The 26923-nt window shown below is 44.0% G+C and overlaps 1 protein-coding gene across 1 annotated transcript in view; it reads left to right on the plus strand.

Annotated features, from left to right (window-relative positions):
• The window catches only part of DHRSX (dehydrogenase/reductase X-linked), a 724432-nt gene that overhangs the window by 589644 nt on the left and 107865 nt on the right, over positions 1–26923 (plus strand). Inside the window, exon 6 of the mRNA XM_073667356.1 lies at positions 1876–2083. Within this exon, the coding sequence (XP_073523457.1) occupies positions 1876–2083 (208 nt within the window). The remainder of the gene's footprint in view (positions 1–1875; positions 2084–26923) is intronic.

Genomic DNA, 26923 nt, shown 5'->3' on the forward strand with positions numbered 1-26923 from the left:
TTTTCAGCATCACAAATCTGCAGCAAAACCCAACTCTGGCAGGAAATCAGCTGCGTAAAAAACGCAGGTTTTGCTATGTTTTTTATGTCTCTTTTGGTGCATTTTTCATTTATTTTTTCACTGTCCTTCTGTCTCTATTCATGCATGTACATAAAGTTCTGTGGAAAAAAATCTCATTTTGGTTTTGGCATAGTGGGGTAGGTGAATTGTTCAGTAATAGTTTAAACACTGGCAATGCATTGAGTTTGTATGACACTATTTACTTTCACTCTGTGGGTTCTGCCATTGTTCAATCTCACACCTAGCTCAGCTAATGTTTACACTTTACACATCACTAATTTAATTAAACTCTCCTAATACAAACTACCATCTCAGTGACCAAGACAAGATGGTAAAATCACAAAAATGAATGTGTTTCACGTACTGCTGAACTTGCTTATTTTCACTAAAAAAGCAGCAAAACATGATAGCTATGTTCACACATCATGTTTTTTTCAGCGTTTTTTCACTACCCATTACTTCCAATGGGTGAAAGATGCTGAAAAAACGCTGAAAGAAGTGACAAGATGTGTTAACAGAGAATTCTGGTTTCTCATAGACTTTGCTGGTCCTGCAAAACGCTGCTGAAAATTTGCATAAAAATCTGCACCAAAAAAGCTGAAAAACCCAACATGTGTGAACATAGCCTTAGTCAAGAAAAATGTACCAAATGGAAGTAACGTAATTATTGCAAATGATTATGTTCCTACAATTTTAAATAACTTTATGAACTATGGGCACTAGATTCTGTGATGGGACAATGATCGTAGGAACTAGTCTGATTGCCATATGTGGGGTCAGAAAGGATTTTTCCCCTAATATGGGACACTTAGGATCTGTCTAATGGGGTTTTTGCCGTCCTCTGGATCAGCTTGTTATGTAATAGATTGAACTCAATGGACTTCTGTCTTGTTTCAACCTTAAGCTGTAAAAATAAATCTCTTCCCCACTAATATAGAAATGACAGAACTGTTACTGACATTTAGTAGCTTTCCCTCCTTAAGTCGCCTATATAAAATGCAGAGCAGAGCAAACTCTCTGCTCTAATACTGTTAAATGTTTGAAGACTACTTTGATGGCTTAGCATAAGCCGTTTCATTTTCACCAATCTGAAGTAGGAAGCTTTTTTTCTTTTATCGATATGACTGATTTGTGAGGCTGGCAGAGAAAAAAGAAAATTCTGCGGGTGGTGACATTTACATTTGTTCTCTTTTTGGTAATAGTCTTGGAAATATATTGTAATATCAAATGTAGAAACAACTGAAATGGTAACACTAAAATACATTAATAGAATAATGCCATACAATTCATAATAAAAATATTATTATTATTATTATTATTATTATTATTAAAAGGACTCTGTCACCAGGCTTTTGCTACCCCATCTAAGAGCAGCATAATGTAGAGGCAGAGACCCTGATTACAATGATGTATCACTTACTTTACTGGGTGCTGCAGTTTTGAATGAAAACTGTTTTCTCTGCTGCAGATCTATCAGTTCTCTGAATGCTGAGATCTGTATAACCCCGCCCACACCGCTGATTGGCAGCTTTCTGTGTCCACTGTGCATAAGGAAAAACCTACCAATCAGTGGTGGGGGTGTAGTTGGACTATTTGGCAGCAAGCCAAGTAGTCCTCTAGTGATAATCTCCTTCTGATAAAACAATGATTTTCTAAAAACTACACCAAGCAGGCCAATAAGTGACACATCACTGGAATCAGGGTCTCTGCCACTACATCATACTGCTCTAAGATTGGATAGCAAAAAACGGCTGATAGATTCCCTTTAAAATTAATGTTGGGCATTACTTAATACTTTTCTCTGTTTGTCCACAGCCATTCATATTCAGCCCATGGTGCATATTCTCAGAGCAAGCTGGCCCTTGTGTTATTTACCTATTATGTACAGCATCTGCTGAGTCTAGAAGGCAGTCACGTGACGGCTAATGCTGTGGACCCCGGGGTGGTTAATACTGACCTCTACAAGCATGTATGGAGTCTGGGGAGATTGGTGAAATGGATGACAGGCTGGCTATTTTTAAAGGTAGGTACTTCCAAATTAAAACGTAATTTTACATTTTAATTCTATACCAGTCTTTTTATTCATCAGTCTTGATTGGTTGAGATTGGACTTTTAGGAACAGCTCATATCAGGACAGTGAAGGGTCACAAAGACCTACTGTGTCTTCTTCACTTGACATAGGCATAAAGGCATGGTCCACACAATCAGCTATGCTGGAGACCGCTGCTCATCCGACTCAAGAAAATTATTCATTTCTGTTCTTATTTTACTAAACACTGCAACTAAAATCTTGTAAAAATAACAGCAGGTATAAATACATCATAAGATAAGTTGCCTGGTAAAAGGGGTCAAGAGTTACAGAGTATTTGAACAAAGTTCTCCATTGATTCTGACTCGCCCCCGGGGCCTTACTGTTTGGGGTATATATCACTGTGGCTGGCCCAGGGCGGTCAGTGCACAAAGGGGTATCAATTATTAGTAAAAGTTCAGAGAATTCGTGACGCCACCTGTGGTGTCTGGTGAAGGTCACCAGCGCTGCAACAGTCCTCTGAGGCAGGTGTCACAGGTGGAGCGGGCCTCAGGGCAGTGTAGATAGGTAGATGGTGAGCTGGGCGTTGTGGTGTAGGGGGAGAACGATCGTGCAGCCGGAGTAACGGACAGAGACAGGGGGTTTTGCTTCATTACCTTTACTGGTACAGCTGTTAGGTACGGTCCAGGGTACTCCAAGTGAAGGGCGCATTTTTGGATTTCTCCCCAGGGAGCGGGTATAAGGCCTCCTGATCCATGTCTGCCTCTGTGTAAGCTCCTGGCCAGCCTGCAACTTGGCCTAGCTCATGTGTCCTGCTTTTACTCCACCTGTTGCTCTGAAGTAGGACCTCCGGTTGGTAACCACTTTCCCTGGACGTCGGGGCCTTCGTGGTTCCTGGTCCTGTATGTGTCAAGCTTCAGGTTTGCCAGGGACTTGTAGTCCTCCTGGGATTCCGGTTATCCCTACTGGGTGTAAAGGATCCCTGTAGGCTCGGACCCGGTGTCCGGTTTGTATAACGGGGTGAGCTTACTATGCTCCTCTGACTCCTTTATCACTCCTTCCTTCCTCTCGCCTTCGGCCACGCTCGGGGCCCTCACTAGGCTTCAGTGCTGCTGGAGGCCTAGCTTGCCTCACACAGCAGCCTGCGTGCTGCTCTCACTCTGACTGAGCACACTATAACACTAAACTCCAAAACTAGACTCAGCTGCCTGGCTCCACCTTCCCTTTATATATCCCTATCAGGGCTCCATCTGCTGGTATGAGGTGGAAGGTGGAGGTGTTTGTATGTAGTGAGGGCCTCTTGTGGAGAAATCCATCCATGCACCCTTCTCGGTTCTGTGGCACCATGCGCAGCAGGGCGCCACAATTCTCACCCAAAAATCAAAGGACAGTAAATTCTAACATTGCCGATAAGGAAGTTGAGGAGGCCATACGACGGCTTAAGTGAGATAAAGCCCCAGTGCCTGATCAATTTTCAGCAGCATCTTATAAAAAAATATCTCCCATTTTAAATATGCGTAATGTTAGGCTATCTAACCACACTATGCCACCAGAATTCTTCAATGCGACGATTACCGACATATCCAAGCCAAACACTTCTTGTGAATGATAATCCAATATCCCTCATTAATCTTGATACGAAGATCTTTGTCAGTTTTGGTTAAGAGTAGTGTTGAGCGAACATGCTCGACACTGCTCGGTACTCGCCCGAGCATCACGCTACTCGGGATGTTCGCCGAGCACCGAGCATTTCCGGGTTACTCGGGCGGGAGCTCGGGTCTCCGCCCTGCATGTTTGGCGCTCTTTACAGAGCCAATGAACATGCAGGGATTGCCAGCCAGTCACTGTAATGCCGCAGCCATGTTGTTTGTGGGCATTACAGTGATTGGCTGGCCGCACAGCGTCACCTCGAGTATTTAAAACCGGGCGCCGCCATCTTGGACACAGTCGCTCCGGATCAGACAGTGTAGGGACAGCGCTGCTGATTTAGGGAGAGATATATCCTGCAAAATAGTTAGTGTAGGGTCTGTAAAGGCTGCCAGATCAAACAAACAGTCCTTCTCAGGACTAATATCCATCCCAGGTATATCAGGCAGGCAGGCTGTATACGAGACGCAGTGGTTATACCAGCAAACGCTGCATTACAGTCCTGTGTGCTGCTCCTGTTGCTAAAATTGCTGGACTTAGCTCCAGGTCCCGGGGGCCAGGAAAAATCCTTTTTTTTAATCTAAATCCTCTTTTTTTGTTCCTCCTTCACAATGTACAAATACCCATCTTATTAACCTTTTGGTGCCCCCCCCCCCTCAAAATAAAAAAGTGTGCCTCTGATTTTTCAGACACAAATATATCTGTTGAAAATAGTCTGGTGTAGGCCAGAGAAATACAAGTGTGGTTTTGCAGTTCCACAGTACAAACCTCTGTATTATCCACTTTTGGGCCGTTTGTATCTAAAAAAAACAGTTTGAGTGTGTCGCTCACTGTTCAGCCGCAAATATATATATATTTTAATAAGCCTGGTATACACCAGTAAATTATTACTGTGGTTTTGATGTTCCACGGTAAAACATCTCTATTATCCTGTTTTTGGCATTTTTTGCTGTATAAAAATAATAATAGTGTCTCCCTGATTTTTCAGACACAAATATATCTGTTGAAAATAGTCTGGTGTAGGCCAGAGAGACAGAAGTGTGCTTTTGCTGTTCCACGGTAAAAAATCTCTATTATCCTGCTTTTTGCATTTTTTGCTGTAAAAAAAAAAAAATAGTGTCTCCCTGATTTTTCAGACACAAATGTGGCACCCCAGGGGTCTGGTTTCCACAGTAATAGCAATATTACGTCTGAGAGCAGGTGGGAGGTCTCCTGGTCAGGAATCCTATGCATGCCACACCTCCTGCCCAGTCCTGGGAGGGGAAGAACTTCCCCTATATAAAACTGGGGCTGAGGCAGGGTTAGGAGGAGAGGAAGAAGAGGAGTCCCAGATGTAGACATAGTCTAGTCTGGAGAGGAGCGGCTATAGGAAAGAAAGATCAGGAGCTCAGTGGGAGCAGTGCTAAAAGGAATCAGGGGCTGGAAGCTGTAGAGCTCGCCCTGATTGAAGAGTTCTTACCGGACCCGGAGTCCGAGGCTGTGGGGACTAATCCTTACCCAGCAGCAGAAACCGCCCGGCAGGGGATTTCAGGTCCTCTGGCCAAGAAACCCGAAGGCACGGTCACACGCAAGGGACCAGCACCGCCGTCGTGGAGCGGAAGCTACCAGAAGGCCCCGAGTCACCGGCCATACGGGTGAGCACCACACGGTACACTCAGGGACGTGGGCTACTTTTATCAGCCTCTAGCAAGGTAGCCAGAAGAGTACGATTAGTTGGGGAGGCCTACAACTCCACCTGGCCAGGGGAGATTCCATCTGCTCACGGACTGACCAGGCCCCGATCGCTAGCCAGTACTCCGGGAGGGTCTACCTTTGCCACCAGTAAAGACCCTGAACTACACCGCACCGTCTCTGAGTGTTTCATCATCCACGTCCGCTGCCCTGAGGCCATACCCCTCCCGTTGGGGGTTATACCATCCCCGCTGCACAACCGTATCACCGGCCTCAGCGGTCTGCCCTGCAGCGGCGGTCTCATGACCGCATTCAACGGGTGGCGTAGTCGAACATTCTAACATCTACTGCTAAATACTGCCGCTCAGTTTGACTCCCTGGGCACGGACCGGGTCACCGCCACGAAACTACTACCCCTCTCAGATCCGGCTCCGGGTAGGCCCCCGCGTGCGCAACGCTACTCAGCAAAGGCCCAGGGGCGCGTCAAATTTTGGCGTAGTCGGCAGGATCTCGTGCCCGCAACCACCGGGTACTGCGTGCCTGAAAAAGAGACTTTTCAACTTACCTGTGGTGAAGATTCCCGCCATCCGACGCCATCTTCTACCTTCTTCCCGCCATCCGTGGAGTTTTCCCGCCGTTGGACGCCATCTTCTGCCTTCTTCCCGCCATCCGTGGAGTTTTCCTGCCGTTGGACGCCATCTTGAAGACGCCGCGCGGGAAGAAGAGGGGCGTGGACTCCGAAAAGCCCGCGAGAACTGAAGCCCCGCCTCACGTCCGGACGTTGCGTAAGGTCCTGGAAGGAGCCCAGCAGACGCCGACGTCACAGGAGCGCGACGGAAGGTCCTCGACCCTGACGATCCACTGCGGAGCCGCGGCCTACGGAAGAGGATCATCGCAAGGTAGGCCACGGTCCACTAGGGGGGAGGAAGATGTCGGATACGGAGGAGAGCTTCACTGCCGCAGCCACCGCCAGCGCCACCGCTGCTGCGGTCATGCCTTTCACTATGCCCTATATCCCGGGGGCAGCCTGGCTACCCCAGTACTCAGGGGAGTCACATACCCTGAATGACTTTAGAGAAAAGCTGGATAGCCTCTTCCAGGTGTACCCCCTCACAGAAGAGCAAAAAAGTGAGCATCCTGGTGGCCCAACTAACCGGGGCAGCCCAAAGGGAGGTAAAGTCCTGGCCACCTGGGAGGAGGACTGTCGCAGGGATATTAACCCGGCTGAAGGACACCTTTGATACCCGCACCTCAGCTGAGATTAAGCTTAGATTCTACGGGTGCAAACAACGAGCACATGAGAATATAAGGGACTATGCACTAAACCTACAAGAGGCCCTGAGAGCCATTAAGCAGACCGACCCTGACGGCGTGGGAAACGAGGACAGGCTGTTGACCGAACAATTTATAGAGGGACTATATTGCAATGCCCACCGAACCCAGTTGCGGGCAATGGCCTTACAGGATCCTCATCTGGACTTTGCACAGTTCAAGGACAGAGCCATTCGGGTGCTCCGAGAACCGGCACCGGGTGGCGTTGTGGCCCACAGGCGCCCTACTACCGCTTACCACCAGGAGGCGGCGCCCTTGTCGGCAGGGCCTGTGGGAGCTGATGCGCAGGCTTTGAACAATGACCCGGCTCCAGACCTGCACCATCAGGTCCAAGAGCTAGCTAAAAGCGTAGCTGCGCTAACCCGAACTGTGCAGTCGTTACAGGTTTCTGCTCCAGGGAAGATCCAGCTGGCATCCGGACCGGAGGACATCCCGTGGCGTCGACCAAGGAGGACCCCACCGGCCAGAGGAAGACCCAGCGACCGATACAATGAGGACGGGCAACCCATCTGCCGCCGCTGTAATCAACCCGGACATATGGCAAGGTACTGTCCTTTAAACTGGCACAACCTGGGGTAGAGGGCCAACCCCCAGGAATAAGATCATCAGGCCCATCGAACTGGCGTGACAAATACGTGGGAGGACGTCCAGTCTTGCCTGTGGTACTGGATGGCATTCCTATGAGTGCCCTACTTGACACCGGGTCACAGGTCACCACCATCCCGTACGTGCTCTTTAAGCAGTACTGGAATGACTCGGATATAACCCGCTACCCTGACGACGACTTGAGTATCATCGCCAGCAATGGTCAACCCGTGCCACAGATCGGATTCAAAGAGATGACCATTAAAGTCGGTAGAGTCGAACTGGCAGCACAGGGACTGATCATTGTAGACATTGACAAGCGCGAGAGTCACCCAAAGATAACGCTAGGAACTAATGTGATTGAAAATTGTCTTGCAGAGGTGATTTTCATTTTACAGCAGGTTGCCAAGAACGCCAGCTCCGGCCAGCAGCGAGTGCTCCAAAAAGAGATCCGGGCACTGATGCGGCGGCAACAGGTGGATCTCTCCGGTGGTGAGATTGGAAGCATGAGAATGTGTGACCCTTTCCCTATTGCCATGCCCCCAAAAAGTGAAATGATGATTTGGTGCCGGGCAGCTATTGGTCTAAGAGGTAGAGACTACCAAGCAATGGTAGAACCCGTCTACTCAGACAGTAGGCCCACCATTTTGACAGCACGGGGGGTGGTTGATGTACGCCATGGGAGGGTGCCCGTTCGCATAATAAACATCGGGAAGAGAGAAGTACACCTGCCCCGGTATGCCACGCTAGCTAAATTATTCACCATAAACCAGAATTCTGTACAATCCGTGGAACCCTTGCCTCCATCTCATCCAGAGGAAGGTAACGGCTCTAAGAAAACAATAGAGGACTGGTGTCAGCAACTACATTTGGGAACTGACTCCACTCCCTCACACCAGAAACAGGGAGTCTATCGGGTGGTTCAAGAGTACGAGAGAGTGTTTAGTAAACACCCGTTAGACTTCGGGCGAGTAAAGGGGGTAGAACACCACATCCCCACGGGAGACCATCCTCCCATAAAGGAGAGATACCGACCCGTACCCCCTGCACACTACCAACACGCCAAGGGGATGCTTAGAGACATGAAGGAGGCTGGAGTAATCAGGGATAGCTGTAGCCCCTGGGCAGCTCCACTAGTCTTGGTTAAAAAGAAGGACAACACCATGAGAATGTGTGTAGATTACCGGAAAATCAACCGTATCACACACAAAGATGCGTACCCCTTACCAAGGATAGAGGAGTCTTTGGCTGCTTTAAAATCTGATAACTTCTTCTCCACTTTGGATCTCACTAGCGGGTACTGGCAGGTTCCTGTAGCAGAGGCGGACCGGGAGAAGACCGCATTCACCACCCCGATGGGACTTAGCGAGTTTACCTGCATGCCGTTCGGACTCTGCAACGCACCAGGAACCTTCCAACGGTTGATGGAATGCTGTCTGGGACACCGAAACTTCGAGACGGTCCTGTTATACCTGGACGATGTCATCGTCTACTCCAAGACCTACGAGGACCACCTGAAACACCTGGCAGAAGTGTTCGAAGCCCTGGCAAGTTATGGCCTGAAGGTGGTTCCTGCCAGTCTTACAAAAAGTAAAAATTAACCCTTCCTGCTTCAGATAGATTTGACTTTCCTGACCAGGCCAGATTTTTCAAATCAAGCATGTCACTTTATATGATAATAATTTTGGAATGCTTTTTCCAATCCCAGTGATTCGGAATTTTTTTCATGATGCATTGTATGTTATGTTAATGGTAAATTTAGATCAGTGTTATTTGCATTTACAGTTGAAACCAGAAGTTTACATACACTATATAAAAAGACACATATGCATGGTTTTCTCGATATCTTGACATGAAATCAGAATAAACCGTTCCTGTTTTAGGTCAATTATGATTACCATAATTTTTAATATTTGCCAAATGCCAGAATAATGAGAGCGAGAATGTTTTAAGGCATTTGTATTACTTATTTGGAAATTTGAGAAAAAATTTAAAAAATATAAAATTTTCAAAGTCTTGAATTTCTGTGCTCTTAAATCACATTAAAGTCAAACCACACAAAATAGTTAATAAATTATATTTACCATATATCTACTTTATGTTGCCATCATTTCAAAAGCATCTTTTTATTTTTTAAACAAAAAAAAGGAAAGGAGTCCGCTCACTTACTCAGATATGTGATATGTGATATGGTAGTGCTGTGGAGAAAAATGCAAACAGGTGAAGGAAAGATCCATCATCAAAACATAATCATAAAATCTGTAAATTCTTTATTAAGAAATAAATTAAAACATGGACATGTAGACAGTCACAACCTCATAGGGGGAGATATAGTTAACAGACGCGTTTCATACACACAGGTCCTTAATCATTGCGTGGGCATGATGCACTCCGGGAATTGTTTGTATGGAGCAGACTCACTGGCTGGCAGATAATGACTGCATGTCACAGCAAGGATCTTGCTCGAACAGCTGTGGATGAAGTGGAACTCAGCCCTCAACTTGTAACTTTTTAAATGCTGCTATCAAACTGTGACAGCGGCATTAACATCGCAATGGTATGGGAGTTTGTGATTCTTAGCGTTTATTGGCCCCCCAATTGGTTGTTATGACAGCCGGGGATCTGTTAATGACTCCACTGAATGGCATCATGGAGCCCCTTTGAAAACCAGCCTAGTGGCTGTAGATCTTTATCTAATTAACCACTAAGTCCTTAATTTACAGATTTAATACCTAAAATAATGGGACGTAGCGGTGGAGGAAATCCCCCTTATGAGTTTTTGGTAGGCCAAGAAAAATAGAAATTATAGTGTTCTGGCAATAAACATTTTTTTGTTTTGGTGTTAATGACCCTCATGAGGGGGGTTTCCTCCAACCCTATCTCCCACTATTTCAGGTGCTAGATAATTAAATGAAGGACTTAGTAGCTGGTTGGATGAACATCTACAGCCACTAGTCCTTAGAACCCCAGGTTATGTGAATGATGGTACCATTCTCTCCGTCCCTAGCGATTTTGTATATGTCTTGGTGGAAGGAGAAATTAATTTTCAATAATGATCCATATTTGGATGGCGTGGTTTTATATGGCCACTACGTGGATGATCTACTCTTCGTGTGGTCGCGCCACGTGGATGCCATACCAAACTTTGTCGCCTATCTTAATAACAATAATTATAACTTATGGTTTACTATTTCTTTTCCTAGTCCACAGAGTCCATTCTTGGATATTTGTTTAAATGTTGATGTAATTTCAGGTAAAGTTCACACTTCTCTATACAGGAAACATTATCCTCCAATCATCTAGTTGCCATTCTCAGCTCGTGATCAAGGCAATCCCCTATGGCGATTTATTATTCCTAGACGTATATGTTGTGATGAGAGCTCTTTCCTTCGGGAGGGTGTTGTCGTCGAGAGCAGGCTTTCTACCTGGGTATGCAATAAGCTGCTAATAAAATCTTCTTATAAAAAAAAACTCACACCAAGCCAAGAGATGTGGCGCTGCATAATACTAATAACTATGGGAACAATCATACGACTTCCCCTGTTACATTTAGTACACCATACAGCCTACAATGTAATAATATCAAGTGCATTATTTCCATATACATATCAATTAATCAGGATGCTGTTCAGGGTAAGGTGATACAAAATGGATGCAGATATGTGGCCAGGAGAGGACGGTCACTAGGCAACATTCTCTCACCTTGGCTCTTTTAATGTCAATCTAACAATTCATCCTGGCAATTGTCAAAAGGTTTTTATTGGTGTGCAGGTGCAAATGTCTGCAAATTTGCTGTGAACAAAAATTTTTATTTTTCCCTGTCGTATGATCCAAGTGGCACAATAGAGTCTTTTATCAATTGTGGCTCTCACCATGTGGTCTATCGTATCGAATGTGATGTCTGCAAAATTCATTACATAGGGTGTACAACATGTAAATTGAAAAGATGCATCGCTAAACACATTGCAAATATTATTAGTAAAAATAGTTCATACTCAGGCGCAATACGACACTTTGTCAATACACACAATACTGATACCTCCAGTTTCAGGTTTTATGGTATTGAAAAGGTAGCATTTCCTAAAAGAGGAGGAGGCTGGCAGAAGCAACTCTTGGTATGTGAAGATTTTTGGATTTTAACACTCAATAGAAAATCCCCAAATGATATCAACCTTAACCCCTTTACAACCCAAGGTGGTTTGCACGTTAATGACCAGGCCAATTTTTACAATTCTGACCACTGTCACTTTATGAGGTAATTACTCTGGAACGCTTCAACGGTTCCCCCTGATTCTGAGATTGTTTTTTCGTGACATATTGTACTTCATGATTGTGGTAAAATTTCTTCGGTAACACTTGCGTTTATTTGTGAAAAAAATGGAAATTTGGCAAAAATTTAGAAAATTTTGCAATTTTCAAAATTTTAATTTTTATGCCCTTAAATCAGAGAGATATGTCACACAAAATAGTTAATAAATAACATTTCCCACATGTTTACTTTACATCAGCACAATTTTGGAACCAAATTTTTTTTGGGTTATGGAGCTATAACGGTTAAAAGTTGACCAGTGATTTCTCATTTTCCAACAAAATTTACAAAACCATTTTTCTAGGGACCACATCACATTTGAAGTCACTTTGAGAGGTCTTTATGACAGAAAATACCCAAAAGTGACACCATTCTAAAAACTGCACCCCACAAGGTGCTCAAAACCACATTCAAGAACTTTATTAACCCTTCAGGTGCTTCACAGAAATTTTTGGAATGTGGAAGAAAAAAATTAACATTTAACTTTTTTCACAAAAATGTTACTTTAGACCCAATTTTTTTTATTTTCGCAGGGGTAACAGGAAAAAATGGACCCCAAAATTTGTTGTGCAATTTCCCCTGGGCACGCAGATACCACATATGTGGGGAAAAACCGCTGTTTTGGCGCACGGCAGGGCTCGGAAGGGAAGGAGCGCCATTTGAATTTTCGACTGTAAAATTTGCTTGAATAATTAGCGGACGCCATGTTGCGTTTGGAGAGCCGCTGATGTGCCTAAACAGTGGAAACCCCCCACAAGTGACCCCATTTTGGAAACTAGACCCCCCTGGGAACTTATTTAGATGGGTGGTGAGAATTTTGAACCCCCAGGTGCTTCACAAATTAATCCGTTAAAATGAAAAAGTATTTTTTTCTCCACTTTTTCATTTTTACAGATTAATTTGTGAAGCACCTGGGGGTTCCAAGTGATCACTATGCATCTAGATAGGTGCCTTGGGGGGTCTAGTTTCCAAAATAGGGTCACTTGTGGGGGAGCTCCAATGTTTAGGCACACAGGGGCTCTCCAAACGCGACATGGTGTCCGCTAACAAATTGAATGGAAAATCGGCTCAAATTGTTAGCGGACACCATGTTTCGTTTGGAGAGCTCCTGTGTGCCTAAACATTGGAGCTCCCCCACAAGTGACCCCATTTTGGAAACTAGACCCCCCAAGGCACCTATCTAGATGCATAGTGAGCACTTGGAACCCACAGGTGCTTCACAAATTGATTCATAAAAATGAAAAAGTGGAAAAAAAAACACTTTTTTATTTTCACGGATTAATTTGTCAGCACTGCACAGTGAGAAGATTGTTTGGTCGTCCACTGCGCATGACCAAACAATGTTCCTGCTGTCTGGTGACCCGGATGTTATGACGACATCGGGTCGTCATGGCAACACCTGGGAAGCCGCGGCAGACAGCGCTGGAGGCCGGAAGAGGAGGTGAGTATTGCGATCACCTCCCCTTGCCTCCGCAATGCTGCGATCGACTTCGATCGCAGCACTGCGGGGGTTAATGTGCCGGGAGCGGTGCGGGACCGCTCCCTGTACATAGTACCGGGTGTCAGCTGTGACAATCAGCTGACACCCGGCGGCGATCGCGCCCGCCCAGCCTGTGTGCGCGCGCAATCGCCATGACGTACTAATACGGGTCAGGCTCTTACGTCATGGGCTGTAAAGGGGTTAAAGAGGTTGTCCGATCCCAATCGATAAGTCTGCAGTCACTTTGTGTGACTGCAGACTTATGAATCCCCCCAGCACATGCACTGTCCACTGCGGGGATTCGCCAGTTTCTGACCCGGGACCAGAGGGTATGTATGCATTATACACACTCCCTATATACAGTATAAGCCCCCACATACTCCCCTACATACAATATGAACCCCACATAGCCCTCTCAATCAACAACCAAAGGGATCCAGCTATGGGAACCTTATACATGTAAACCATACCAAAAAACCTTAAAAAATGATCTCTTTATTTAGTTTAAAAACCCATATACCTATTTACCTCATAGTCACGTTTCTATGGACAGTGACTACATATATACAGGTGCATCTCACTAAATTAGAATATCATCAGAAAGTTAATTTATTTCAGTTCTTCAATACAAAAAGTGAAACTCATTTTTATATAGAGTTATTACAAACAGAGTGATGTATTTCAAGTCTTTATTTCTGTTAATGTTGATAATTATGGATTACAGCCAATGAAAACTCAAAAGTCATTGTCTCAGTGAATTAAAATAATTAACAAAAGCACCTGCAAAGGCTTCCTAAGCTTTTAAAAGGGTCCCTTAATCTGTTTCAGTAGGCTCCACAATCATGGGAAAGACTGCTGACTTGACAAATGTCCAGAAGGCACACACACTCCACAAGGTCCCAGAGTTCCAATTTTCATTTGGAAATCAAGGTCCCAGAGTCTGGAGGAAGAGTGGAGAGGCACACAATTGAAGCTGCTTGAGGTCTAGTGTGAAATTTCCACAATCAGTGATGGTTTGGGGAGCCATGTCTTCTGCTGGTGTAGGTCCACTGTGTTTTATCAAGACCAAAGTCAGCGCAGCCGTCTACCAGGAAATTTTAGAGCACTTCCTGCTTCCCTCTGCCGACAAGCTTTTTAAGATGGAAATTTCATTCTCCAGCAGGACTTCGCTCCTGTCCACACTGCCAAAAGTACCAATACCTGGTTTAAAAAGAACAGTATCACTGTGCTTGATTGGCCAGCAAACTCGCCTGACCTTAACCACATAGAGAATCTATGGGGTATTGTCAAGAGGAAGATGAGACACCAGATCCAACAATGCAGAAGAGCTGAAGGCTGCTATCAAAGCAACCTGGGCTTCCATAACACCTCAGCAGTGCCACACCGCATTGATGCAGTAATTGATGCAAAAGGAGTCTTGACCGAGTATTGAGTGCATTTACTGAACATACATTTCAGTAGGCCAACATTTCGGATTTAAAAACATTTTTCAAGCTGTTGTTATAAAGTATTCTAATTTACTGAGATAATGACTTTTGTGTTTTCATTGGCTGTAAGCCATAATCATCAACATTAACAGAAATAAACACTTGAAATAGATCACTCTGTTTGTAATGACTCTATATAATATATGAGTTTCACTTTTTGTATTGAAGAACTGAAATAAATTAACTTTTTGATGATATTCTAATTTAGCGAGATGCACCTGTGTGTACAAATATATACACTGCTCAAAAAATAAAGGGAACACTCAAATAACACATCCTAGATCTGAATGAATGAAATATTCTCATTGAATACTTTGTTCGGTTCAAAGTTGAATGTGCCGACAACAAAATCACACAAAAATCATCAATTGAAATCAAATTTATTAACCAATGGAGGCCTGGATTTGGAGTCACCCCCAAAATTAAAGTGCAAAAAACACACTACAGGCTGATCCAACTTTGATGTAATGTCCTTTAAAACAAGTCAAAATGAGGCTCAGTATTGTGTGTGGCCTCCATGTGCCTGTATGACCTCCCTACAATGCCTGGGCATGCTCTTGATGAGGTTGCGGATGGTCTCCTGTGGGATCTCCTCCCAGACCTGGACTAAAGCATCCGCCAACTCCTGGACAGTCTGCGGTGTTGGTGGATGGAGCGAGACATGATGTCCCAGATGTGCTCAATCAGATTCAGGTCTGGGGAACGGGTGGGCCAGTCCATAGCTTCAATGTCTTCATCTTGCAGGAACTGCTGACACACTCCAGCCACATGAGGTCTGACATTGTCCTGTATTAGGAGGAACCCAGGACCAACCGCACCAGCATATGGTCTCACAAGGGGTCTGAGGATCTCGCCTAATGGCAGTCAGGCTGCCTCTGGCGAGCACATGGAGGCCTTCCAAAGAAATGCCCCACCACACCATTACTGACCCACTGCCAAACCGGTCATGATGAAGGATGTTGCAGGCAGCAGATTGCCGTCCACAACGTCTCCAGACTTTGTCACATCTGTCACATGTGCTCAGTGTGAACCTGCTTTCATCTGTGAAGAGCACAGGGCGCCAGTGGCAACTTTGCCAATCCTGGTGTACTGTGGCAAATGCCCAGCGTCCTGCATGGTGTTGGGCTGTGAGCACAACCTCCATCTGTGGACGTCGGGCCCTCATACCACCCCCATTTGTCGCCTGCTGGAGGTCATTTTGCAGGGCTCTGGCAGTGCTCCTCCTGTTCCTCCTTGCACAAAGGCAGAGGTAGCGATCCTCCTGCTGGGTTGTTGCCCTTCTACGGCCCCCTCCACGTCTCCTGGTTTACTGGCCTGTTTCCTGGTAGCGCCTCCAGCCTCTGGACACTACGCTGACAGACACAGCAAAACTTCTTGCCACAGCTCGCATTGATGTGCCGTCCTGGATGAGCTGCACTACCTGAGCAACTTCTGTGGGTTGTAGAGTCCGTCTCATGCTACCACGAGTGTGAAAGCACAACCAACATTCAAAAGTGACCAAAACATCAGCCAGAAAGCATTGGTACTGAGATGTGGTCTGTGGTTCCCACCTGCAGAAACACTCCTTTATTGAGTGTGTCTTGATAATTTCCAATAATTCCCATCTATTGTCTATTCCATTTGCACAACAGCATGTGAAATTGATTGTCAATCAGTGTTGCTTCCTAAGAGGACAGTTTGATTTCACAGAAGTTTGATTCACTTGGAGTTATAGTCTGTTGTTTAAGTGTTCCCTTTATTTTATTGAGGACTGTGTGTATATATATATATATATATATATATATATATATATATATATATATATATATATATATATATATATATACAGTACAGACCAAAACTTCGGACACACCTTCTCATTTAAAGATTTTTCTGTATTTTCATGACTATGAAAATTGTACATTCACACTGAAGGCATCAAAACTATGAATTAACACATGTGGAATTACATAGTTAACAAAAAAGTGTGAAACAACTGAAAATATGTCTTATATTCTAGGTTCTTCAAAGTAGCCACCTTTTGCTTTGATGACTACTTTGCACACTCTTGGCATTCTTTTGATGAGCTTCAAGAGGTAGTCACCAGAAATGGTTTTTACTTCACAGGTGTGCCCTGTCAGGTTTAATAAGTGGGATTTCTTGCCTTATAAATGGGGTTGGGACCATCAGTTGTGCTGTGCAGAAGTCTGGTGGATACACAGCTGATAGTCCTACTGAATAGACTGTTAGAATTTGTACTATGGCAAGAGAAAAGCAGCTAAGTAAAGAAAAACAAGTGGCCATCATTACTTTAAGAAATGAAGGTCAGTCAGTGTGAAAAATTAGGAAAACTTTGAAAGTGTCCCCAAGTGCAGTTGCAAAAACCATCAAGTGCTAGAAAGAAACTGGCTCACATGAGGACCGTCCCAGGAAAGGAAGACCAAGAGTCACCTCTGCTTCTGAGGATAAGTTTATCCGAGTCACCAGCCTCAGAAATCGCAGGTTAACAGCAGCTCAGATTAGAGACCAGGTTAATGCCACACAGAGCTCTAGCAGCAGACACATCTCTACAACAACTGTTAAGAGGAGACTTTGTGCAGCAGGCCTTCATGGTAAAATAGCTGCTCGGAAACCACTGCTAAGGACAGGCAACAAGCAGAAGAGACTTGTTTGGGCTAAAGAACACAAGGAATGGACATTAGACCAGTGGAAATCTGTGCTTTGGTCTGATGAGTCCAAATTTGAGATCTTTGGTTCCAACCACCATGTCTTTGTGTGATGCAGAAAAGCTGAACGGATGGACTCTACATGCCTGGTTCCCACCGTGAAGCATGGAGGTGTGATGGTGTGGGGGTGCTTTGCTGGTGACACTGTTGGGGATTTATTCAAAATTGAAGGCATACTGAACCAGCATGGCTACCACAGCATCTTGTAGCGGCATGCTATTCCATCCGGTTTGCGTTTAGTTGGACCATCATTTATTTTTCAACAGGACAATGACCCCAACACACCTCCAGGCTGTGTAATGGCTATTTGACCAAGAAGGAGAGTGATGGGGTGCTACGCCAGATGACCTGGCCTCCACAGTCACCAGACCTGAACCCAATCGAGATGGTTTGGGGTGAGCTGGACTGCAGAGTGAAGACAAAAGGGCCAACAAGTGCTAAGCATCTCTGGGAACTCCTTCAAGATTTTTGGAAGACCATTTCTGGTGACTACTTCTTGAAGCTCATGAAGAGAATGCCAAGAGTGTGCAAAGCAGTCATCAAAGCAAAAGGTGGCTTCTTTGAATAACCTAGAATATAAGACATATTTTCAGTTGATTCACACTTTTTTGTTAAGCATATAATTCCACATGTGTTAATTCATAGTTTTGATGTCTTCAGTGTGAATGTACAATTTTAAAAGTCATGAAAATACAGAAAAATCTTTAAATGAGAAGGTGTGTCCAAACTTTTGGTCTGTACTGTATATATAACTTATATGGCCTGAACAGCATCTTCTTCTGACTGATTTCCCATCTCTTTTGGTCAATCAGGGATTCATCGAGGAATTCCTTCAATCAGGACAATAAAAGGAGACCATAAGCCATACTGCAATGAGGATAACAGCTCACAGACCCAGACAATATGCCTCCACATGGCACCTACATACAATATGAGCCTCCACACAAACCCTATACACAGTATGAACCCCCATATAGCCTCCCATATATAGTATGAGCCCGCACATAGCCTCCTGTATACAGTATGAGCCCGTACATAGCTCCCTATATACAGTATGAGCCCACACACAGCTCCCTATATACAGTATGAGCCCACACATAGCTGTCCATATGAAGTATGAGCCTGCACATAGCTCCCTTTATACAGTATGAGCCCGCACATAGCTCCCTATATACTGTATGAGCCCCCACATAGCCTCCTATATATAGTATGAACCCCCACATAGCTCCCTATATACAGTATGAACCCCAAAATAGCATATATACAGTATGAACCCCCATATAGCCTCATATATACTGAGCCTCACAAAGCCTCCTATATACAGTACGAGCCCCCACATAGCCTTCTATATACAGTATGAGTTCGCCCACAGCTCTCTATATACAGTATGAGCCCTCACTTAGCACCCTATATACAGTATGAGCCCGCACATAGCTTCCTATATACAGTATGAGCCCGCACATAGCTGTCCATATACAGTATGAGCCTGCACATAGCTCCCTTTTTATAGTATGAGCCCGCACATAGCTCCCTTTATACAGTATGAGCCCACACAAAGCTCTCTATATACAGTATGAGCCCGCACATAGCGCCCTATATACTGCCCAGATTGCCCTCATTATAATCCGCTTATGAGCATAATGTAGGAAAAGAGATTGTGATTCCAGCAATGAATCACTCAGTTTACTGGGTGAAGCAGTTGTGATGCTATCAGAGCTTTAAGATGTAGCATGTTGCGGAGCTCAGAAAGCTAATCGTGCCCAAACTACAGCTTTCTGTGTACATTGTATACTGACAGTAAGTTGCTAACCAGTGCTGGGGGCTGGGTTGGACAAAGATGCACACGATCTGTAATCCTCTAGTGATAATACTCATTGTATTGAAACAGTACACAACCTAATAAGTGACACATAGCTGAAATTAGTGTCTTAGACCGCATGCTGCTCTCGGATTACATAGCAAAATCCTGGTGGCAGATTGCCTTTAAGCACAATCCTATTGGTGTAGAACTGAGTGACTATTTGCCTCAATAGCGATATTAATTGTACTAACCACCATCTACAGAAGTCTCCTTACATTTCGTAACTTTGTTGTGGTATACATATATATTGCTGTATAATACTCGAATAAACTAATCTTGGAACCATTTTGACTTATGCTTTGTAATTGAAGCAGATCCACTATATCACTTGCTGACTGAAGCAAGACTGGATTATTCGTGCTCCCAAATATTAATTGCATAGAAGTTAATATAAACTGTAGAACATGAACTGAGTCACCATATTCCATGCCTTTGTGTTGCAGAGCATAGCAGGAAGAAATTTGCAAATAAATCATTGTACAGTATGGCGTCGTGAGTCTAAAAGTGTGACTTGCAGTGTATGGAAAATTAGACTTTGTTGTAGCAGCAGGGAAGCGTCTGTTGTACTCGGCATCCTGCACTGTTAAGAAATGATCAAAACTGAAAATTTGATTTCATTATGTTGTGATTATTAGTTTTTTTTTTACGATTAGTTATTGACTATATAGCCATAAAGTACCGTAACTCTCTGCTATATTTAAAGGAATGATCCGATAACAAATGATCACTTGTCAACATAGTGCTTGGCTATCTTTGTCACTGCCATGGACTTTTAATATGGCGGCAGGGCGCAGCTCTTGACTTTAACTCTGGGACCCATCTGTCAAACCCCCACTGATTTGACAGAGATTACCTTTCCAGTGACCATTGATACTTTTGATATAACTAGAATATTACTTTTGAACACTCCCTTCTGAAGTCTGGAGGTTTTATATCATGTCATTGGGTAAATGTGTGCAAAGGATAGGCGCAGTAATAAACAATTTAGGGTGATTACCAACCAATCAGATTACAGCTCTCACTGGTAAATTGTAAAATGTAAGTAAGTGGGTTTTCTGGTTACAACAGCAATATCTTCACCTTTCTTTTTAGTACTAAAGTTTTTATAAACACATTCCAAATTAGATCATTTTCAATTTTTCTTTTTATTAAAACAGTGGTCAAAGAAATAAATATTGATTTGCTCTTTAACATTCAGTTGTAATCATTTGGAAAATGCGCCTGTGTCTATACATTACTGGTATATATGTGTTATGTCTCACCCAGGGTTTTTTTTTTTATTCTTTTTCAACACATCCACCTGAAGTGGCGGAGCAGGTAGTCGCACACTGCCAGGCTTCTCTTGTACACAGGGGATGTAGTGATTTCGCTTTGACTCCTTCTGTCAGTAATATCTAGACATCAGTTTCTTTTTTTCATCTTCAGCTGTCTAGTTTTGTTAATGCGGTAGCCTTAGCAGCCTATTTAGATGTGTGCATTGAAGAGGATCTGGCTTGTCTGTTTTAGCAAGGACGTGTACCCCTCATGAAATAATTCTAAAGTGAATTTGGACTCTGCATTCTGCTACACCTTATTTTTCCCCTAGGATATGTATAAATCAATTGACAACTGGATATCAACGTTTCCTCACAGTAATATAACCTAGAATAAAAAAAAATGAATGTATAACTTGCAGTAAGTAAATAGATAGTAGTACCACATGTAAAAAACATAGGACACTTAGTAGATATTTAAAAAAAAAAAGCGTAAAAGTCATCCCACCCCGACAAAGTGCACCCGACCAGGATGTTTCTTAACTCTAGTAACTCACCTCGCTACGTGACCTCAAAATAGGGGCAGCGAAGGACCTGGGCATGACTATGTTTTACATCTGCTTGTAGGAAGTTAAATAAAAAGTGCACAGCCCAAAGGTGGGGAACACCCCCCCCCCCCCCCCAAATGTACAAAGGACTAAATCAAAACCAAAAACAGGGGCCAGCACAGCTGGTGATATAAGTGTAATGTGTAGGTGCACATTACACTGTTGCCAATAACAGACAAATATAACCTATGAATGTATACCCTGCGGTAAATAAATAGTAGTATTACATGTATTATTATTACTTACGTGACATTCTTTCTCAAAAAAGCGTAAAAGCCATCCTACTGCGACAAAGTGTACCCAATCAGGATGGTCTTTAACTCTAGTAACTCAACTCGCTATGCGCCAGCAGACCTCTAAATAGATGGGGCAGATAAGGACCTGGGCATGACTTTGCTTTACATCTGCCTTTGAAAAAGTGGGGAACACAGACCCAAATGTACAAACAACTGAAACAAAACCGAAAAGGTGGGCCAGCATACCTGGTGACAGAGCCGGCTCCAGGTTTTCGTGGTCCCCAGGCGAAAGAGTCTCAGTGGGCCTCTTTAACAAATACCACGATTCATGACGCACAGATACGGCAGAGAAATATAGGTATAGTACAAGGCCAAAGATTTCACTTACTTCTTACATTACATGAATGATATCTATTATAAATTCTACAATACCATACTACAGAGGGGATTTATGCAAGTTAAAACCTTATGTTCCAGTTCTTGTAACCTACCCCCACCCTCAATTCCAGTCCGCATTTTAATCTTAGCTGAACTCCCTGCAAGGAAAAAACTGCAGGCATTGAATATAAAAAGTTTTTAATGGAAAACTTTTTAACGTAAACATTGGAAAACATTAACGCAGAACTCTTGTAAAAGTGAAAAAACTGAATGAACTACAAAATGGGTTGCAGCATCACATCACATCAGTTCTGTATTTTGAATTCGCTCCAGGTTGGGTTTGTAATACTGATGCAAAACACTGACCCCAATAGTCAATGCCCAGCCTCATCCTTTACATATATCACCTCCCCCAAGTCCTAGCCTGCCCCCTCCTTCGCATATATCACCCCCCACTTCATCCTTTTGCTTACAGCCAGAATAGGTGAGAGCACTGTGAGAGAAACTTATAGCCACCACAAGCCCAGGACGATGGCGCGCTGCTGCTTGAGGTTAGGCGTGAGGGTGTCCTCCCTGCTATTTCCTAGTTCTAATCTCAAGCCCCCTGCCACTGCCGCACGTCCATAAGGAAGAAGTGATGAGCGGCAGCAGTAGGATGGGTCTGCCCCCAAGAGCAGAGCCGGACCCAGCGAAAAATGGATAACGGCGACTAGCAAGTGGCAAGCGTTGCGGACGGTGTCCCCAATGGCATGTCCAGGACCCCAGCACTTACCTGGGTGCGCCTGATGGTGATGCTGGCCCTGCCTGGTGATATAAGTAATGTGTAGGTGCACATTCACACTATGGCCATTAACAGACAAATGTAATCTAGAATAAAAACAATAAATGTATACCCTGCAATAAGTAAATAGATAGTAGTAATACATGTGTGGAGCCCCTGAGGGTTCAGTCGCCACAGAGGTACTGCACCTCACCCAGAAGTGTGGTATCTCCTTCTCTCCGGTAAAGAGGGAGTGCTGCCCGGAACCCCAACACCCACATTCAACACTACACTACTCCAGGCCGGCTGGAAGGACAAGATGCATTATGTACCTGCTGAGCCCTGTCCCTGGCTGGAGTGGGGGGAACCAAAGGTAGGGGGAACCAGTAGTGGGTGTGGGTGGAGGAAGTAGAGTAGGGGAGCACCATCATAGGAGGTATATAAAGGGAGGCCATCTTAGGGTGGCAGGTCAGTCAGTAAGAGAAGTGAGTGAGGACAGTCAGTTAGGGAGCAGAGTCTCGTTAGGAGCTCTGCTCCACAAGTTGGGGCCTAGTGATAGAGGCCCAGGAGGGGAGCAGAGGAGGAAGGCTCCGTTCTATAGAAGGGATCCCAGGGGGTACGGCGATTGCAGGACTGCACCCGTACGCCCCGAATCTGCCAAGTGTCAGAGGGATCAGGCCGCAAGAAGGGGACTGGCCCCTGGACCAGCCGTGTTACTCCAGGTCTCGGCTAGAAAAAACGGAGGCTTCTGACTTTTATAGTGCAGTTGCCACAGCCTCATCCTAGTCACCGTGAGGGTCAAGTAGGTCCAGGAACTCCAGGTTGCCCAGAGGGACTTCAGAGCACCCGAGTGGGACTGTGTATGGGGAAGCGCAGGACAGGAGGGAGAAGACCCAGCGTGAGAAGTCGGTCTAGTGAGGAACATAAGAAAGCGGGGTTCCGTCAAGTGCTCCTGACCTACCTGAGGAAGAGCTGAACCCTCGTTCTGGTAGACACAGCGTGACGTGGGAGGCTGGCATCCACGTAGTGTACCTGTGGAACTTACATGAGAACTGTGAGTAAAAACTCGGATGACTGCACTGCCTCCGTCAGTTATTTCAGCTGCGCCATCTCTCCCTCTTCACTACAACGCCCAGCATCACCACCATCTGCATCTACACTGCCCCGGGGGCCCGCTCCGCCTGTGGGGAGCAGAAACATCCCAGCTGCCATCCCATTACCCCCGGAGGACTGCAGCAGCGCTGGTAACCCTTACCGGGTACCACAGGTGGCATCACGAACACTTCCTAAAACTACAAACCCCATATAAATAACATTCCCCTTTTTGTTGACCGCCCTGGGCCACGGACCGGGCCAGCCGCCGTGATATATCCCTTTTCTCAGCATCCACCGGCCCGGCACCGAGTACCCCACTGCTCTGGTGGCGCGTCACATGTAAAATAAAACACTACTTAGTTGACATTTCTTTATCATAAAAATCATTCCACCTTAATAAGCTGTACCCAGTCAGGATGATCCCGAACTTTAGCACTTCACTTCACTATGTGTCATCAGGCCTCAAAATAGACTGGGGGCTGAGAAGGAGATAGTTATTACTTTGTTATACACCCTCGCACTAGCTGAAACTATTCGATTAGTCCTGATAGTGTTAGGTTGTATAGGGACACCATTGATAAGAGAATTGCAATGTCCAGTCATTACATTTGCATATTTTAAGTAAGAATAATAGAGGAAAAGCACAATTTAGTGTTTGAAGAAAAGCTATCCCAGAATTGTTCATTTAGGGGCAACACGGGTATTAAAAGAAACCTATAACAGGTCTGGCTCCTGAAGCTTCCACAATTGCTGTTGAAGTTGTGGCCGGTCAAGTGGAGTCTATTCACATTGGCAATCCTGTAATGGATGGCTGAGCCTAATCCACCAAAGCAGCTCTCCTTGTGGCTAATAGAGGTCATAGAGTTTATGGGTAGATGTTGTCTACTTCTGACAACCACTTTAGTAAAATGGCCACCGAGTCAGATTATCCAGAAAGGATCTTTAAACATGTCTACAAAACACTCATAAACTTGTCTTCATTCAGTCTGTGATTACATATATATACAGTATGTATATGAAAGGAGAACACAGTAGATGATTCTGTTCACTTCTGAACATCTTGGTACGTATCGTAAAGAAACAGATTGCAGCATTCGGGCTCCACATGTTCAGTCGGAGTCTTTGAATGCCTGAGATCTTTTTGGCTTTCCATCTGCTCCAGATTTTACTAACTTTGCCGCAACAGCATAAATGCTGAACCCCCTGTGGACACTGAATGCAAAGACGATGACACAGATGGGGATTGGTAACATAAGGTCAAGGAATACCTGAAGGTCACAGTCCTCTACTGAAATGACCTTCATGGAAACCTTTTTGTAGTTTCAGTGACTACTGTGAGAAAAATCTCCTTTATGTCTTGATCATTCCTGTGATTTATGATGTGTTGTTCAGATTGATTTATTTGGGGTCCCATGGCTTTTCTTCCTTGTGACATATTTGAAGTATGTTTCATCTTTTCCAATGCATTGCATCAGCTACAGTGAATTGAGAGGAATAGGCGGCTTCTTCTCCGCTGATTACTCAGCTCTTTTACATTTAGTCAGCTGTAGACAAGCATGTGGAAAATCATCAAATTTTAAACCTTACTGTCATCTATATTTATCTGTGTGTCATTTGTATGTCCATTTTTTGCATCTGTATGACATCCATACAACATCCATTTTTATACAGCAGTTAATTCCAAATACAATTTCCTATGTTAATAATTGTAACGTATCAGTAAAAATCGCATGCAATACAAATTATCTGATCTGTGGGATATGATTTTATTTTGCACCCTTAGGCCACGGCCCCACGGTATTTGGTCAGTATTCGGTCAGTATTTTTTCTCAGGAGTGGGAGGCAAAACCAGGAGTGGGTGACAAATGCAGAATTGGTAACTTGTTTCTATTATACCTTTTCTCTGATTGTTCCTCACCTGGTTTTGGCTCCCACTCCTGAGAAAAAACACTGACCGAATACTGATAGTGGGGCCGTGGCCTTAGACTTGAATAGGCAGGTCTCATTCAAAATACAGGAGAGATTGCTGCATGCTGTCATTTTATCCCAAGGACACTCGGTCCGTGCGTAAAAACGGTCATGTCATCAGCTATATTGAATGACATTGGTCAGTGTGCTGTCTGTGCTCTCCCATTTTAATACGGACATATAATCCGCTCATCTGAATGAATACATTGGGACATTACTTAAATGCTGTACAATCATGTAATGCTTTAAATTATTAACCTCTTATTTTTGGCCTTGAGAGTTCAGTTATTATTTCCATCACTGTGTTCCAAATGTCATGACTTTTAAATTTGTCTGTCCATATAGCCGTATTAGGGCTTGAATTTTTGCTTGAGAAGTTGTTTTTTTAATAGCACTGTTTTGGGGGCACATGTAAAGTATAGAAAAACTTTAAGGACCAGGCTTAATTTGGTCTTAGAGAGAAGCTTGTTTAAACCAAGTTTTGGTGTTAACTGTATCTTTATTTTTTAGTTTTTGGCAATGTTTTTTTCCACTTTACATATCTATCTATCTATCTATCTATCTATCTATCTATCTATCATCTCTCTGTGTCACATATATATATATATATATATGAATATATATATATCCTTCTATTTATCATTCTATCTATATATATCGATATATTTACATATACATCTAGATAGACATAGATAAATCTTTCAATTTTCACTCAGGCTTCTGGGGCTTGTTTAGACTTTAACTTCCTGTTGTTGCAGGAAACAACACATGTATATCACCACAATGGTCAGAGTCTAATCCTATCTTTTGTATTAGAGTATCTAATGAGCCATGGGGCAGGCAGGGATAGAAGAGGGCCCCTGTATAAGAACAGTATGTGGTTTCTTTGCAGTCCAATAGTTCTTAAAAATATACCCCTTTATGTGTTAGTTTGGAGGTGGAAGTGGGCCTCTTACCTCTTGGATTCCCGTGTGGCTGCACCAATAGTATTTCTGCCCCTGAATGAGTCTATGCAAAGGTCATTGTAAAAGAAATGGAATCAGGGTTAGCTATATCATTGTCTTTTGTGAATGAAGGACCCTGTGTTATGAGATGTTACTTGTCATTGTAATCCTACCTCTGATAATAGGAACCTGCTTAAACTCTTCCTGAAAGGACAGGAACTATGAGTCTATAAAAGCCCCAGTGAGCAGTGTGAAAATTTCAAGATAATTACTGTTTTTTTAAATAAACATTGCAAAACTAAAAAATCTAAAAAAAAATTGTGTTTTTCACAATATATTAGGCTTTGATCTATCACTGACCCGCAGGACATTGTTAGGCCTCTGTTTGCCATACCAACTATCATCTCTATCACCATCATGCTGTGGTAAACCAATGAAATGAGAGAGGCAGTTGTCAAACTCCTTACCTGCAGAGGTCATTATTGACCATGGAATGTAAGGCGTTAATTAAGCT

This window comes from Phyllobates terribilis, unplaced genomic scaffold, assembly GCF_046119375.1.
Source record: "Phyllobates terribilis strain yellow unplaced genomic scaffold, ASM4611937v1 Scaffold_2__4_contigs__length_985480577, whole genome shotgun sequence".
NCBI classification, from domain to species: Eukaryota; Metazoa; Chordata; class Amphibia; order Anura; family Dendrobatidae; genus Phyllobates; species Phyllobates terribilis.